At 43.4% G+C, this 15,315-nt stretch overlaps 1 protein-coding gene across 4 annotated transcripts in view; it reads right to left on the reverse strand.

Annotated features, from left to right (window-relative positions):
• The window catches only part of iars1 (isoleucyl-tRNA synthetase 1), a 212,938-nt gene that overhangs the window by 181,357 nt on the left and 16,266 nt on the right, over positions 1-15,315 (reverse strand). For all 4 annotated transcript variants that reach the window (XM_078209748.1, XM_078209749.1, XM_078209750.1 and 1 more), the window contains exons 2-5: positions 14,013-14,141; positions 12,488-12,644; positions 11,941-12,060; positions 10,349-10,431 (exon numbers count right to left, since the gene is read on the reverse strand). In XM_078209748.1, coding sequence (XP_078065874.1) covers positions 10,349-10,431; positions 11,941-12,060; positions 12,488-12,644; positions 14,013-14,131 — 479 coding nt within the window. In that variant the 5' untranslated portion in view covers positions 14,132-14,141. The remainder of the gene's footprint in view (positions 1-10,348; positions 10,432-11,940; positions 12,061-12,487; positions 12,645-14,012; positions 14,142-15,315) is intronic.

The raw sequence follows: 15,315 nt of genomic DNA on the forward strand, positions 1-15,315 counted from the left end.
AACATGACTTGCCAATTTTTAAACTCAATGCCCCGGCCGAAGAAGGCAAACATGCCGTATGTCTTCTTGACTACCTTCTCCACCTGTGTTGCCACTTTCAGTGACCTGTGTACCTGTACACCCAAATCCCTCTGCCTATAAATACTCTTAAGGGTTCTGCCATTTACTGTATATTTCCTATCTGTATTCGACCTTCCAAAATGCATTACCTCACATTTGTCTGGATTAAACTCCATCTGCCATTTAGCTGGAGACATAGCTGAGAGTTAGTGAGGGGCAGTTTTGAGTGGATGACTTTTGGTCTGCTCCAAATCAATGTATTAGGCTCCAGCACTTGCTGCTGGAGTTGAGAAGTTTAGCTCTGCCAAGGTTTCCTTCCATTTGGTGTGACATGCAGCATGGAGGGACTCGATCAAATGATCTCTATCTCTGGGTCCCCCGATGCTTTGTATGCCTTTAGGAGGGCAGCACTCTCTTCATCCAAGCATGGGATGTACATGGGTTGGTAGCCTCAGGGAATTGCTGTGTATGCTGCTTTGTAGATGGCATCACTGAAACAACCCTGTTGATGAAGCATACAGCCATTTCTTAATGGGAGTGTTGAGATGCTACATTCAAACGGTGGCTTTCTGGAAGTTCCAATGCGTCTTCTTAGGCCTGATGACTACTGGAACATGCTGTGTTATGGTTCAGGTTGGAAACTCCAAAGTGTTTTATGGAGCCCACTTGGATCATAAGTTTTGCATCTTGAATTTGGCTAGGATAAACATATGTTTCACCTCTGGTATGATTCAAATGACCCACTAGGGAGCTTTTACCAAACAAAGTTTATTTAAGAACATAGTTAACATGCATGGAAAGAAAATTAGCAATAGCTTTTATCAATTACAAACAAAAACAAAACAACCACGATAATGTATAACCCTTAACAAATATATTTAAGCTGTTCCAATCAAACAAAAACTTTTAGACAAAACACTTCCACAGGTTTAACGCAGCAAAGACCAATGCTCACGTGACAATGGAACAGAATCCCTTGGATGGATGCCGCAGTTTGCCTGATACGCCGAGAACAGCCTGAAATCAGAACAACCTCCCAGAACACCAGGGAGAGACTCCGTTCAAACCACCAACAGCAGATTTTCTACTCCAGGAAGGCTTTCAGATAGCCAGCTGAATTTTCCCAAAACCAGGGAGAGAGACACTGCTTTCAGTCTGGTGTCCACTCCCTTCTAAAACTAAAACCTCCGGCTCAGAACTGAAAATGAAAGAGCTCCTGTCATCTGACCTGCAAACATTCTTCCTCCTGACAACGCAGGGTCATAAAACTAATTCCCAAAATAAAAATAAACAACCCCCATTTAAACTACTCAAGGAGCAATAAAAGGACTCCTCATAGGCAGCTCAGCAACAACGACATCAGCTAAGGCTGTGAGCTGCAGAGAACATGATTTAAAGAAAACTCTTAAAAGGTACACTAATGTTACAGCAGGCCAACGTGAATGAGTAGAGGATGGTGTTGACAAGGCTCTATACAGGGTGTCCATTAAGTTCCATTAAGAGAACTGACCTAGCACAAGTCGGGGAGTAATCCCTTTGCCTTCTGGCTGAATAGAATGTTCCTTGCCGTTTGGGGTTATGTATAAGTGTCAGATCACTTCTGGATGTCCACTCTACAAATGCTGCACTGGCATTGTCCAGTACTGGATATCATCAAACTGAATGATGATTGTTGAAGTCTCCCACCTAGATGGCTGGGTGAGAGGGGGTCGGAAAGACTTGCTGCTCCCAGCTGGGGCTTGGGGACATTGATGATGTGGAACCCAACAACCACTAGGGTTTCAGAGAAAGTGATTGTTGCTAGATGATTTGCTTGAGCGATGTCGGTTTGGACATGGGTGGTGCAGCCATGTTTGGCATGAGTGGTAGCACAGGAGGTCATAGTCTTCGATGGAATAGCAGTCTACTTATTTTGTTTCAATCTGGGTTTCTTGCTGGCAAATTATATCAATGGAGTGCTGAGCAGCATGGTCTCCGATGAGGCTTTGCTTGGCTGCTGACAAGCCCTCAGCGTTAAGCTGGAAGATTCAGAAAGCGGGCCCTACTGCAATGAAATCTTGGAGCGATTTTTCATTGTCCCCTTTGGCTTTGGAACTTTGACTAGAATTCCTTGTGTGGATTCTTTATGAAACTTCCTTTTGAATTTAGTCTGCTGGTAGATCATTAGCCTCCCCAGACCAGCCTGGGCACGAATGTTGATCCAATGCAGCACCATGATTGGCAGTACATGGGATCAGCACATAGTTAAGTTGTTGACGTTCAAACATACAAGTCTCGAGATTTCATCAATGATCAATTGATTTCATCAAACAAACACAACACAACAGATTGAGTTCTATGAAAGGATGCAGGTTTGCCACTGGCAACCTTCACAAGGTTGCTCCAGAGTGGTCTAATGCTATATGCATGCTAGTGGCCATGAAAGCAGCTATCAATGGAGACAAATTGGTGGTGTGTCTGTTCTTATGGGGCGACTAACAATACTCTCCCACAAGAGAAGAGGGCCCACAAGGCAAAGCAAAGGTCCGGACTTGTGGCAGAGTCCTATTTTTAACCATGGAAGATCTTGAGTTGGGAGGACAGCATGCTGGGTGCTCCATCACAGATGACAAGGCTGGAGTGCAGTTACAAGAAGGGGAGTAGCCTCACAAGTGGGAACGAGGGAGCCTTATACAAGCACGAGAGATGGTGCTCCTGTGACCTCCACTGACCCAAACACCAGCTGATTCTCAAGACATATGTTTGGAAAGGGCGGCTGCAGGTCAATGCGAACAGAGAGCTGCCTTTTCTGAAAAATAGTCTTCCACCTTGGACGAGAATGAGGGAGCCCGAGGAGTGTGCAGCTTCACACCATTCCCCTGCACCCTTCACCAGCACAAATATTTTCACGTCAGTGAGTATGCTGCACACTTGGATTCAGGGTCTCAACCTGGTACAAGGACTACACAACCTGATGTCACAACCACATGCATCTGACAAGTCTTGGGAGTAAAAACCAATGACACACAGAGGACTGTGGGAGACCAGGTCCATGCTGAACCCCAGGCTGATGACATGTCCTCAGAATCATCAGTAAGCCAATAGTTGCTGAGGTGCAGGAATTAATCGTGGTGATTCCAAAGGGCATATGCACCCTTGGCTTGGATAGTGGAGGATCCCATCCAAGCCATGACTCTGCTTTTCCCTCTCATCTGTGTGGGTAGCCTCCTTCAAATCGCGGAGAGCCATCATGGAGTGCCAGATCCTGCAGCCCAGTCAGGAACAATGTGCAGATCTGTACGCCATTGCCTTATCCATGAGCTCTGTCCAGCAGTGGTAAGACAACAGGGGGAACAAGGTGCCTGAAGTCTTCACCAGCTTCTTGTCCATCTCAGGTTAGCAGTGTGCACCTTGCCAGCTGCTGGCTTCAGGGGCATCACTCAGGGTGCAGTAGCTCCTCAGCCCCTCTGCCAGTGATACCAACAGTTCAAGCTGCCGTAACCACTTATGCGGAAGCCCTTCAGCATGCCAGAGCCTGCCAGGACTCAGGCAACCAGAGGACAGCCGCCAAGGTCATTGGAGGCCACTGGACGGCTAGGTCAGGAGCCTGCCTCTGCCACAGCTGGATATGAAGGGAGAGCACACATAGGTGCACATGTAAAGGAGTTAAAACATACTAGGTGCTCTTGGGCATCATGAGTGAGTAGACAGTTAAGGTAGTTACTGCTCGTCTCTGATTATGTTTTCAATAAAGATGTTAATTGTTTTTTGTTGACATTTCAATCGATTATTGGAAGCTCTTTGAAAGTGCAGAAGTGCTATGGCTCCTCCCAAAGGCTGTTCAGGAGGGACCATAATAAGTGCAGTCATCTTTTGAACCACCCAGAAGCATCAGCTGGCACTGGGTTTGCAGAAATTTACTTGGTAGGATGGGCATAGTGGCGAGGATCATCTGAATTGTGTGTACGAGCGAGCGCCTCCAATGCAGCTATATCTTGACACATCATGCAACCCCTCACGTCTTTCCACATGCTGCAGCTGGTCATCCACCTTTATCATTTTCCTCATCTTGAGGATGTCTCCCACTGCCCTATATTCTCACTGACCAGGGCCACCTCCTCTGCAGTGCCAGGTTGCGCAAAGTGTAGCAGACCACCATGATCCAGGAGACCCTTGCTGGGGCACGCTGAAGTGCTCCCCCTAGAATGATCCAAGCGCCTAAATCTCATCTTCAGCAGGCCTATGATCCACTCTCAGTTTTTCGGGTTGCCGCATGGATTGCATTGTATTGCTTCCCTAACCGTCCTCGGGTTCCTCATTGGAGTCAGCAACCATCTCTTTAGTAGGTATCACTTGTCGGCAAGAATCACCCTTGAAGGCTCATGGGAGAATGAAAAGCTGTGGCACCTCTGGCCCGAATATGTAGGCATCATGGCTGCCCTTAGGGTACTGTGCACACAACTGCAGCTTCTGTTGACAATAGTCACAAACCAGTTCTATGTTGATGAAATGAAATCTCTTACCATTAATGCTGGCTGGCCTGTGGGAGCCTTGATGGCCATGTGCAAGCAGTCTATCACACCTTTCACTCAGGAAAAGCAGCAGTTGTACTGAATCCTCAGCTCTTTCAGACTGACTGTCCAGGCCAGTTTGAGATCATGTTCTGCTGGTCCTTCTAAAAGGCATGGCCATCAGTTTGAGAGACTGATTGGGAGATGCCACACATTTCTAATGGACTCCTGGAATGAACTGGGCACCCGGAAATTAAGGGCTATGTAACCTTCACTGCTACAAGTACTGGGTGACTACCAATGCAAATGGAGCTCCACCATCATGGCACAAAGGCCTGTGACAGCTTCTCGCTCGGGACAGGCAGAGTCTTCAGCAACATTACTGCTCTGATACCTGCAGGTAGCTCAGCTTCTGTCCGTTTGACTGTGTATCATTGCTTAAGGGCACAGTTTCCCTACACTGCAGAGGTTCTGCTCACAATCCTCTGAGTGACCTTCTGCTGCTTCCCCATCCCAAGGTTGCCCCTGCAGATGGCAAGGAGGTTTCTGCTCTCTGAATCCGTATGCCCACACATTTCTCACTCTCAGCTTTTCCTTTTTGCTGGAGGAATTGCCTCCCGAGTGAATGATACCCAAGGCACTTGCCGTCGGAAAGGCCACCCACTGCCATCTCAGCCCCTTCTCAACTGTTTCCTCTGTCAGGCTCTAGATGGCATAATGGAGGCTTGACCAGCAGATTCTAAACATGTTACATAAGAAACATAAGAACATAAGAAATAGGAGCAGGAGTAGGCCATCTAGCCCCTCGAGCCTGCCCCGCCATTCAATAAGATCATGGCTGATCTGACGTAGATCAGTACCACTTACCCGCCTGATCCCCATAACCCTTAATTCCCTTACCGATCAGGAATCCATCCATCCGCGCTTTAAACATATTCAGCGAGGTAGCCTCCACCACCTCAGTGGGCAGAGAATTCCAGAGATTCACCACCCTCTGGGAGAAGAAGTTCCTCCTCAACTCTGTCTTAAACCGACCCCCCTTTATTTTGAGGCTGTGTCCTCTAGTTTTAACTTCCTTACTAAGTGGAAAGAATCTCTCCGCCTCCACCCTATCCAGCCCCCGCATTATCTTATAAGTCTCCATAAGATCCCCCCTCATCCTTCTAAACTCCAACGAGTACAAACCCAATCTCCTCAGCCTCTCCTCATAATCCAAACCCCCTCATCTCCGGTATCAACCTGGTGAACCTTCTCTGCACTCCCTCCAATGCCAATATATCCCTCCTCATATAAGGGGACCAATACTGCACACAGTATTCCAGCTGCGGCCTCACCAATGCCCTGTACAGGTGCATCAAGACATCCCTGCTTTTATATTCTATCCCCCTCGCGATATAGGCCAACATCCCATTTGCCTTCTTGATCACCTGTTGTACCTGCAGACTGGGCTTTTGCGTCTCATGCACAAGGACCCCCAGGTCCCTTTGCACGGTAGCATGTTTTAATTTGTTTCCATTGAGATAGTAATCCCATTTGTTATTATTTCCTCCAAAGTGTATAACCTCGCATTTATCAACGTTATACTCCATTTGCCATATCCTCGCCCACTCACTCAGCCTGTCCAAATCTCTCTGCAGATCTTCTCCGTCCTCCACACGATTCACTTTTCCACTTATCTTTGTGTCGTCTGCAAACTTCGTTACCCTACACTCCGTCCCCTCCTCCAGATCATCTCTATAAATGGTAAACAGTTGCGGCCCGAGTACCGATCCCTGCGGCACGCCACTAGTTACCTTCCTCCAACCGGAAAAACACCCATTTATTCCAACTCTTTGCTTCCTGTCGGATAGCCAGTCCCCAATCCACTTTAACACACTACCCCCAACTCCGTGTGCCCTAATCTTCTTCAGCAGCCTTTTATGGGGCACCTTATCAAACGCCTTTTGGAAATCCAAAAACACCGCATCCACCGGTTCTCCTCCATCAACCGCCCGAGTCACATCTTCATAAAAATCCAACATGTTCGTCAAGCACGACTTTCCCCTCATGAATCCATGCTGCGTCTGATTGATCGAACCATTTCTATCCAGATGCCCTGCTATCTCCTCTTTAATAACTCTCCCTCCTCGATGACCACACTGAACCAGCGTTGACCATAGTGAACCTGGGAAAGCAAAATGCCTGATCCCACAAGTTCCAAAATACAGCAATGGCATCAGCTGTTGCCTTTAAATACCTGCCAGGGCTTTGACACCCTGTAGCCGCAATGCACTCTTCGTAAAATTCAAACCAAACTATACAAGATCATTCAGTTAGGTCTTTAATCACTTTACAAGCTCTTAATTGCTTGCTTTGAAGAAGCACGCGCTGTTTGATTTGATTTGTCACATGTATTGGGATACAGTGAAAAGTATTGTTTCTTGCGCGCTATACAGACAAAGCATACTATTCATTGAGTACATATGGTAGAAGGAAAGGAGAGGATGCAGAATATAGTGTTACAGTCATAGCTAGGGTGTAGAGAAAGAAAGAAAGAGCATTATTAGAGTTTAAAAGAGTTAGAGTTTGGTTTTAAGAGCATAGAATGAGAGTAAAAGATTGAATTTGAGGGTATGTTATGGACAGTTTGCAAAGTCGCCTCACTCCAGCACCATCCTTGAGTACTGTTCACACTGGACTGGCCACGTACTGCCGGTAAAATACAGACTCAGTGTGATGACGCCAGAGGGGCCACTGCCAAAGCTGCCTGCTGAACCATAAAATCTCAGCCAATTTGTCAATGAGAGGGAACAAGAGAGAATAGAAAGGAGATTCAGACCAAAACGAAATGGCAGCCAAAGAGAAACAGTTACAGAAAAAAAATTGTCCAAAGATGGGATGATGTTGTTATTTTTAATATTTTAGAACAAAATTAATATTTACTGTATTTTTATATCGTGAAGCATAACAGAAGTTAAAAGTTGTTGCAAATTTAATAAAAGTTACAGCAGAGTTGACCTTGTAAAAAATAAAGGCATTATTTTAGAACTGTTGCCAAAAGCATTTTCAACAAATAGAATAGTTGAACTCTGACTCAAATCTTCCAGTAGGAGGAAATATTCATCAAACATCTGCTAAAAATTGAGCCAGTGAATAGAGAACAATCACGTAGATTGTATTTCCCCTTTTAATCCATACTTGCCACTTCAAAGGCAGCGTGCAAAACAAATTTGACAACTGGCCATTTTGTAAGAGAGAAACCTCAAATATGGAAGTCTGTGAACATACTTACCAGCTTTGTTTGGTGTAATGTGTAACCATTATTTTTTTTTAAAAGCACAACCTCGTGAAGATGCAACAGCACAGGAGGCCATTTGGCCCATCACATTCCTGCCAACGCTCTATACAACAATTCAGTCAGTCCCATTCCTCTGTTTTATCCCCATAGCGCTGATCATCTGCTACTTCTTCAGCAATCACCCACTAACGAGTATGATTGTCTAACTAAGAAACTCTCAGTTACTGGTGTCATAGATCCTGTGGGTCCTTGCATTGCTCGAGCCGTATCTTCGACTGCACACTTGGCAGGTGCTTCCAGGAGGTGGTTTCTGTCCTTGGATTCTAGTTCACTGGGATTCCTTTCTCAGGCTGCTTTTCGTGGCCTCCTCTTGTCGCCAGGTGCCCTCGAAGAATTGCGTCCCTTCAATCAGGAGGTTCCTCCAGTAGGTCTCTTCTGAGCAAGGGTAACCCTGGCGTTGACGTCTACGTTGCATTTCTTGAGGCAAGCCCTCTGAGTGTCTTTGAAGTATTTCCTTCATTAGCCTCTTGTTCGGGAGCCTTCCTTGAGCTGGTCAAAGAAGCTTTGCTTTGGCAGTCAGGACTCTAACATCCTAAACACATGGCCGGCCCAGGAGAATTGGTTTCAGATCATCATGGCCTCGATGTTGGTGCTCTTGGTTCCTTCAAAGACACTGATGTTAGTACGCTTGTCCTCCCAGTTGATGAGGAGAATCCATTTCAGATAGCATTGATGGTACCTCTCCAGGACCTTGAGGTGGCATCTCTATGTTTTCCAAGTTCTGAACCATACAGAAGAGTTGGATGACTGCCTCGTACTTGAGGATCTTGGTGTCAGCATGAATGCTGCAATCAAAGACTCTCATCCTTAGGCATCCGAATGCGGCACTTGACTTAATACGATGTCAGGCTTAGATAAGATGTGGCTCCCCAGGTAGTGGGAAGTGTTCCATGTTTGGGGAGGTTTCTCCATTGATCTGGTTGGAGGGAGAGACCAGATCTTGCCCTGGAGCGAGTTGAAGGACTTGTGTCTTCTTGAGGTTGAGGCCAAGACTGATTCTTCAGTATGCTTCCGCAAAAGGTGTCAAGCCTGGCTTTGCGATTTTCTTCTGAGAGCAAAGATGGTGGTGTCATCTGCATACTGAAGCTCCACAAGCGATGTCAGTGTCGTTTTCTTCTTGGATTTCAACCGGTTGAGGTTGAAAGATTTTCCGTCCATTATGTAGGCAATGGCCACTCCGCTGGGAAACTTGTTCTTGACAAGGTGAAGAATGGTGGCAAAGAAGATGGAGAAAGCGATCGGGACGATGAGACATCTTCACTAGAATCCAGTATTGACATTGAAGGTTTCTGTCTTTTTTCCGTTGGTGAGGACTGTCACCGAACCTTGTCATGGACAAGTCGGAGGATGTTGATGAATTTCTCTGGACAGGCTGCCTTTGACAGTGTCTTCCATAGCACTTCCCAGCTGACTGAGTCAAAAGCCTTGGTCAGATGAAGGCCATGTAGAGTTGCTAATGCTGCCCCTGGCATTTCTCTTGAAGTTGTCCAGCAGTGAAAATCAAGTTTGTTATTCTGCGGTTTGATCGGAAGACACACCGGTTTTCCGGAAGGAATACTTCACAGAATGGGAAATGGCAGCTAGCGAGAATTTGGACAATGATCCTTCTGACGATAGCAAATATGGAGAGTCCTCAGTATTTCCTACAGTCCGCTTTGTCTCTTTTCTTGAAGATGATAATGATGACGTCCAAGAGGTCGGCAGGAATTTCTTCCCTATCCCAGATTTTCAGGAACAGCGGATGCAGATGACAGGTAATCTCTTCTCCAAATCCCATCCACTCCTGAGACTTTTCCATTCAAGTGTTTAATGGCTGCTTCGACTTCATCCATGCTCAGTGGGAGTCCAAGATTATCTTTGATGGGGAATTAGGGGAATTCCATAAACATATCCTCATCTTTTGATTGCATCATGGTAGGAGTTCTTTGAAGTGTTGAGTTGCAACTCCTTAGCTTTCTCAGTCCACCATTGGCTCTTGATTTCCCTAGTTCTTCTTTGTACCTTCGCCTTTGCTGATTGGTGAGCTCTCCTCTTTGCCTTGTTCGTTGTATATCTTGTCAGTCATGGAGAATTTCCTCTTCTTGTCAATGTGGTCTCAGGTGGTGTGATCGTTCTCGTCGAACCAGTCTTGGTGTTTCCTGGTTTTGGAGCCAATGATTTCTCCACAGGTTTAGATGATGGCTGTGTTCTGCTCTTTCCAGTTTCCCTCCATAGGAACAACCCCCTGTTTTTCTCATGCAATGTCTTAAATCTGTGTCCCTTAGTATCATCAACTAATGGGAACAGCTTTTCTTTGTCTCTCTTGTTAAGTTCTTGTGTGTTTAAAAAGATACACAAAGCTTTGTAGGCTTAATGTTAAAGCACAGACAAATCTCCCAAACTGGACTTCATCAGCTAATTTTCAACACTGACTTATTTTCAACCATAATTGCTAAATTACAAAGATTTTTTAAAGACTTACCAAACAGATTCCATGAATGAAGGATACAGGGTCTTATAATCATTCCTAAAATCAATCCATCTTCCCAATCGGGTGACAGCAGACTGTTGATGAAAGCCAAGTATCATAAATATTAAAAAGGTGCTTCCACATTCATAACTAGTTAGAACTAAATCAGAAAAATGTCAACAACCTTTTAGTCTTGGAATATTGGACAATCTCAAATAAATTAGTGTAGCCTGATGGGAGACACCAGCAAAGCCTGATGATTAAAAGTGCTAATTCTGTATTAGGCTAAGGACTGTGGGAGCAGCAAAGAACAGGATGTGCAGCAATGGAATAAACACAGGAATTGATTGGACAGTAGATGTTGCTCTGCCTTGTACAAACACTGATTGAAGAATACAGATCCCTGTGACATGCTCCTGAGAGAATTACGACCCCCTGACAGAGGCACAACTCTCAGTATTCGTGACCAAAAAGATTGACTGATCAGTGCCTGTCCTTAGAGTACATGACTGGAAGCATGATCAGTGCCAGCGGGATCTCTATAAAGGAGGAGAGACAAAGAAACATCAGCAGCAGTAACCTGGGATTAATCACTGAGGAAGGAAGACCCTGAGTCTCAGACTCAGAGACATCGGAACAAAACCAAAGGCTAACCAGTTTGCATTCAAACACGTGTAGCAAGGCCCTGAAATTATCCAGTCTAACTGCTACTAATTGTTCCCTTTTTATAGTGTGCCTATGTGGCAAACAGGTTTTGTGTAATTAATATCTCATTTTCATCTCTCTCTGCCGCATACTATCTGACAAAAGCCACATCAATATCAATTTCTTCTGAAAATCTCCCCCCCCACTTCACCACCTCCAAAGAATATTGCCTGTAGCCGTACTGGTTGTCAGTCACAAAAAAGATGGGGGATGGGGAGTAAGCCAAAAGAAAAAAACCTACAAGGCTATTAGACTGAAATGTCTAAATGTAGGGCAGCAAATAAGTGTCTGATGTTGTGAATAAAGGAGAGAAGTTGGAAAGCAGCCAATCATTTGGGCTTATGCAGCCAGGTGAAATATTGGTCAGGAATGGAGCATGACACTAGGTGTCAACATCATGTAAGGCTTTACAAGCAACTCAGAGACTCATCATTAAATGAAACACACTAAACTTGTCTGAAATTGGGAAAATGAGGGAAATTTGGGGCTTCTAGTGAAGCAGAGGAGGAAGCAGCAAAATACTGAAGCTAAGAAAATGATGAGGAGCGCTGCACAACTCACAGCACAGCACCACCTGTAGAAGTAAAAGACAATGAAAGACAAGTATAACCAACACAACCATAACTAGTGTTACAGTATTCAAAATTAAAAGAAATATATCATGAAACAGGAAGTTGCAGACATATATAGTGATGGAATGTTATTGGAAAGCATCAAAGTGCAAAATTATAACCCTGAAACACAAACATATACATCCTTATTTTCAAATATTACAAACACCTTAAAAGTATCACACATTAACAAGCTAGTCAGCTACCAAATGTTTTAATGGTCATTTAATTCTAACCCATCGTTCTCTGTCCCTAAATACAGGATCATATTAAGTCATTTGTCCTTACCTCCCATTCATTTGAATATCTCATTACTATGCCCCGACAGTGCCTGTTGTATTCAGCAATTCCCATTGCTGCTACATCTTCGGGTCCTTTTATTCCCAATGTCTTGTCAATTTCATATTCCTGCACACATTATACAAGTTTCAAATTAGATAAACTGATACTTTGCTGTTAAAAGGGTTCAAATTTTAATTGTCTGTATTTTTAAGTCATTCCTAAGGTTTAAAAACAATCAAAGCTACAGATATGTTAAGAATGGCAACAATCTTTGCACTTCCTTGAAGCTGTTGATCAAAACCTATTCGCAACCTGTATATCTAAACTTAAACATTATCCGACTCTTGACAACAGCATTGAATGGTGGCACTCAAATTGTAAACTCTTGCACTGCTAATTTGCCTGATGCTGATGTGCTAAGCAGGGCCAGAATCAATATTTGTCTAATACAGAAAACATATATAAATATATTTATACATCCGATTTACACAAGAACTTACACCCCAAAATTCCAGATTGGAACAACAATGTAGTAAAACATCTGCAAACCTACCACAGGTAAACCATGACAATCCCATCCAAATCTCCTTTCCACGTAGAATCCACTCTGATGAGCAAATCTGGTCACTATATCTTTTATTGTCCCCGCAAGTATGTGGCCATAGTGTGGAAGCCCAGTGGCAAAAGGCGGTCCATCATAAAAAGTGAATCTGTCAAATTCAATAATAATGGATCAAATTAGATTCCTTGCTGAAGATACAGAGGTGCTCAAAGTATTCAAAACCTTTCACATGACAACAAAGCCAAGAAACAAACAAGTACAAGACAATTAAATGAGAAAATGCTGGAAAATCTCAGGTCTGGCAGCATCTGTAAAGAGAGAAAAGAGCTTTGACAAAGGTTCATCTGGACTCGAAACGTCAGCTCTTTTCTCTCCTTACAGATGCTGCCAGACCTGCTGAGATTTTCCAGCATTTTCTCTTTTGGTTTCAGATTCCAGCATCTGCAGTAATTTGCTTTTATCCAAGACAATTAAATGGTGGTTGACATGTAGAACCACATGCCAAATCTTTTCAAGAAAGGGAAAAAATGAAGAAGAAGAAAATAAAGGAAATAAAGAAATATAGAAAATAACAGGCCATGGAGCAAGAGTTAGGAGAGGTGGCCAAAAGCTTGGTCAAAGATTTAGGATTTTAAATAAGGTTTTAAAGCTGGAGAAGGAAGTGGGTTTGTGGTAGGAATTTGAAAATGGAACTCCCAAAGGGTTGAAGGCTCTGCCATCAACTGTGTGGATGCGGGGTTGGAATGCACAAATAGCAGGAATCAGAGGAATACATTGTGGGAAGGCTGCAATTCTGCAACTAGCTTGGGGAAAGTTGCTGAATGGATCTAAAAAGGATTAAGATTTTAAGTTGAATGCATTGGAGGACATAGCTGTTACTGACTAGTGAGGATGAATAGACATTCAAGCAGGAACTTCTGACAGGCATAATACATGCAGCTGTGTTTTGAAAACATTGGGAGTTTATGAAGGATGGAGTAAAGATGTGCTGGTTAGGTGGATTGGCCATGGTAAATTGCCCCCAAATGTCCCAAGATGTGTAGGTTAGGTGGGTTAGCCATGGTCTCTGAAAGAGACCGAATGGCCTCCTTCTGCACTGTAGGGATTCCGAGTATGAGAGAACAGCAAGCCAGGTGTTCAAAACATTATCAGAGGTGATAAAAAGCATGAATAAAGGTCTTAATAATGAGGATGAGGTGGAGGCAGGCATTGTTGTGATGCTGGTCGTACAATATTTGTGCTCCTTACAGCTGGCTTTACAGCTGGCACGGAGAAATAGAATTAATATCTCACCCTGGAGCACAGCAGCTTTAAAGAATACATTTATTGCACTTTAGCAAATCAAAAAGTAATTCCCAGTTGAATAAATCTTACCACAAATTACTGCACACTTCTACTCTAAAGGCAATAAAATGCAATTTTTCAGATTTTTATTTTAAAAAGCTGGATAATCAGTTCAAAATATGAGTCATTTAAATCACCCATTAGTGATTTAACAATTTGAAGAATATCTCACCTGGGCTGATTTTTAGCCTGTTTCAAACATTCCTGAAAACAATCATACTGCTTCCAGATCCTTAGTATCTGCTCTTCCTCTACAGGGAAGTTGATAGTTTCTGGCACGGGTTGAACCATTCTTTACGATCTGAATTTGAAAGAGGAAGTAATTTTTCAAACTTAGCCAAAGTAATTAATTACCAACTGAGAAAGTCATTTCATCAATGGACCAAAATAATAATGGTCACATACTTTAATCTGCAATAGAATTCAGATGATTTGCAAGCACTTTTCCCCAAGAAGCAAGGGAAACTGCTAATCCTCAAATTAGATTCAAGTTGTTGGAAGACTTCAAGTTAGACAGCTGTGAAATTATCCATCAGCAAGAAGAATTTGGCCAGAGATACAAGGAATACCAATGAAAACCAAGTCTTATACTGTCTCTAATTTTGATTAGAATCACGTATCTATCAGGAACTGTTCATATAAAAAACATTATGTTGACTACCAAACTACTGCAATAATTTGGAACTGAAAAAGCCCAGAAATATGTTTTAAAAAGTTCCAGTCGAGCTCATTAATTCTACAAGTGTTAATATATTAGAGGACTACACATATTTTATATTTGAAAACAGAACTTAAAAAGATCAAGCAGGTTGAACTGTTCAAGCATGTTCAGGTTTGCCAATCCACATTAGTACAATTCTTCTCCCTACCCACATTCTCCAGCATTTCATCATGGTGGCCCTCCATCTATAAGCCAGGGTCACAAAGATCTGCAGAGGGTTTCACTTGACAAGGAGCATGGGCTGAATCCAATGCTCTTCTATTGAACATCCACCTCAAGAAGCAGGTCACTGAAACCTCGCTGAGTGTCTTGGACCAAAACCAAAGCACTAACTTTGTAATTAACCAATGTTTTGGATTCAGCTGTACAGAAATTGCATCTATCATTACACAGAATAAATGACAAATAAATATTTGGTTGGTTTGATGTTGATGCTCCAGATGAGTGTCCTCCCATTCCACATACTTCACATCAGACTTCAGAATATCTTTCGGTTTCTTTTCGTTTCACATGCCTTTCTGGTTTACTTTTGAAAGTATCCGAGCTATTACCCCAACCATATTTTAATCTCTTGTTGAGTAAATAAATCTCCAATATTGTTAAAAAGAGAACCATGATGTTGAAACTTTTTGTCTTGCACTCAGCAGGACAGAGTTGCAGGAATACCAAATCTCAAAGGAATCAATCATTCATGCTACATGAAGAAAGTGCTGATCGGTTGGCAAGTGGATTCTGAGTTGTAAGGGTGTTACCA

This window comes from Mustelus asterias, chromosome 3 (genome assembly GCF_964213995.1).
Source record: "Mustelus asterias chromosome 3, sMusAst1.hap1.1, whole genome shotgun sequence".
Taxonomy (NCBI): Eukaryota; Metazoa; Chordata; class Chondrichthyes; order Carcharhiniformes; family Triakidae; genus Mustelus; species Mustelus asterias.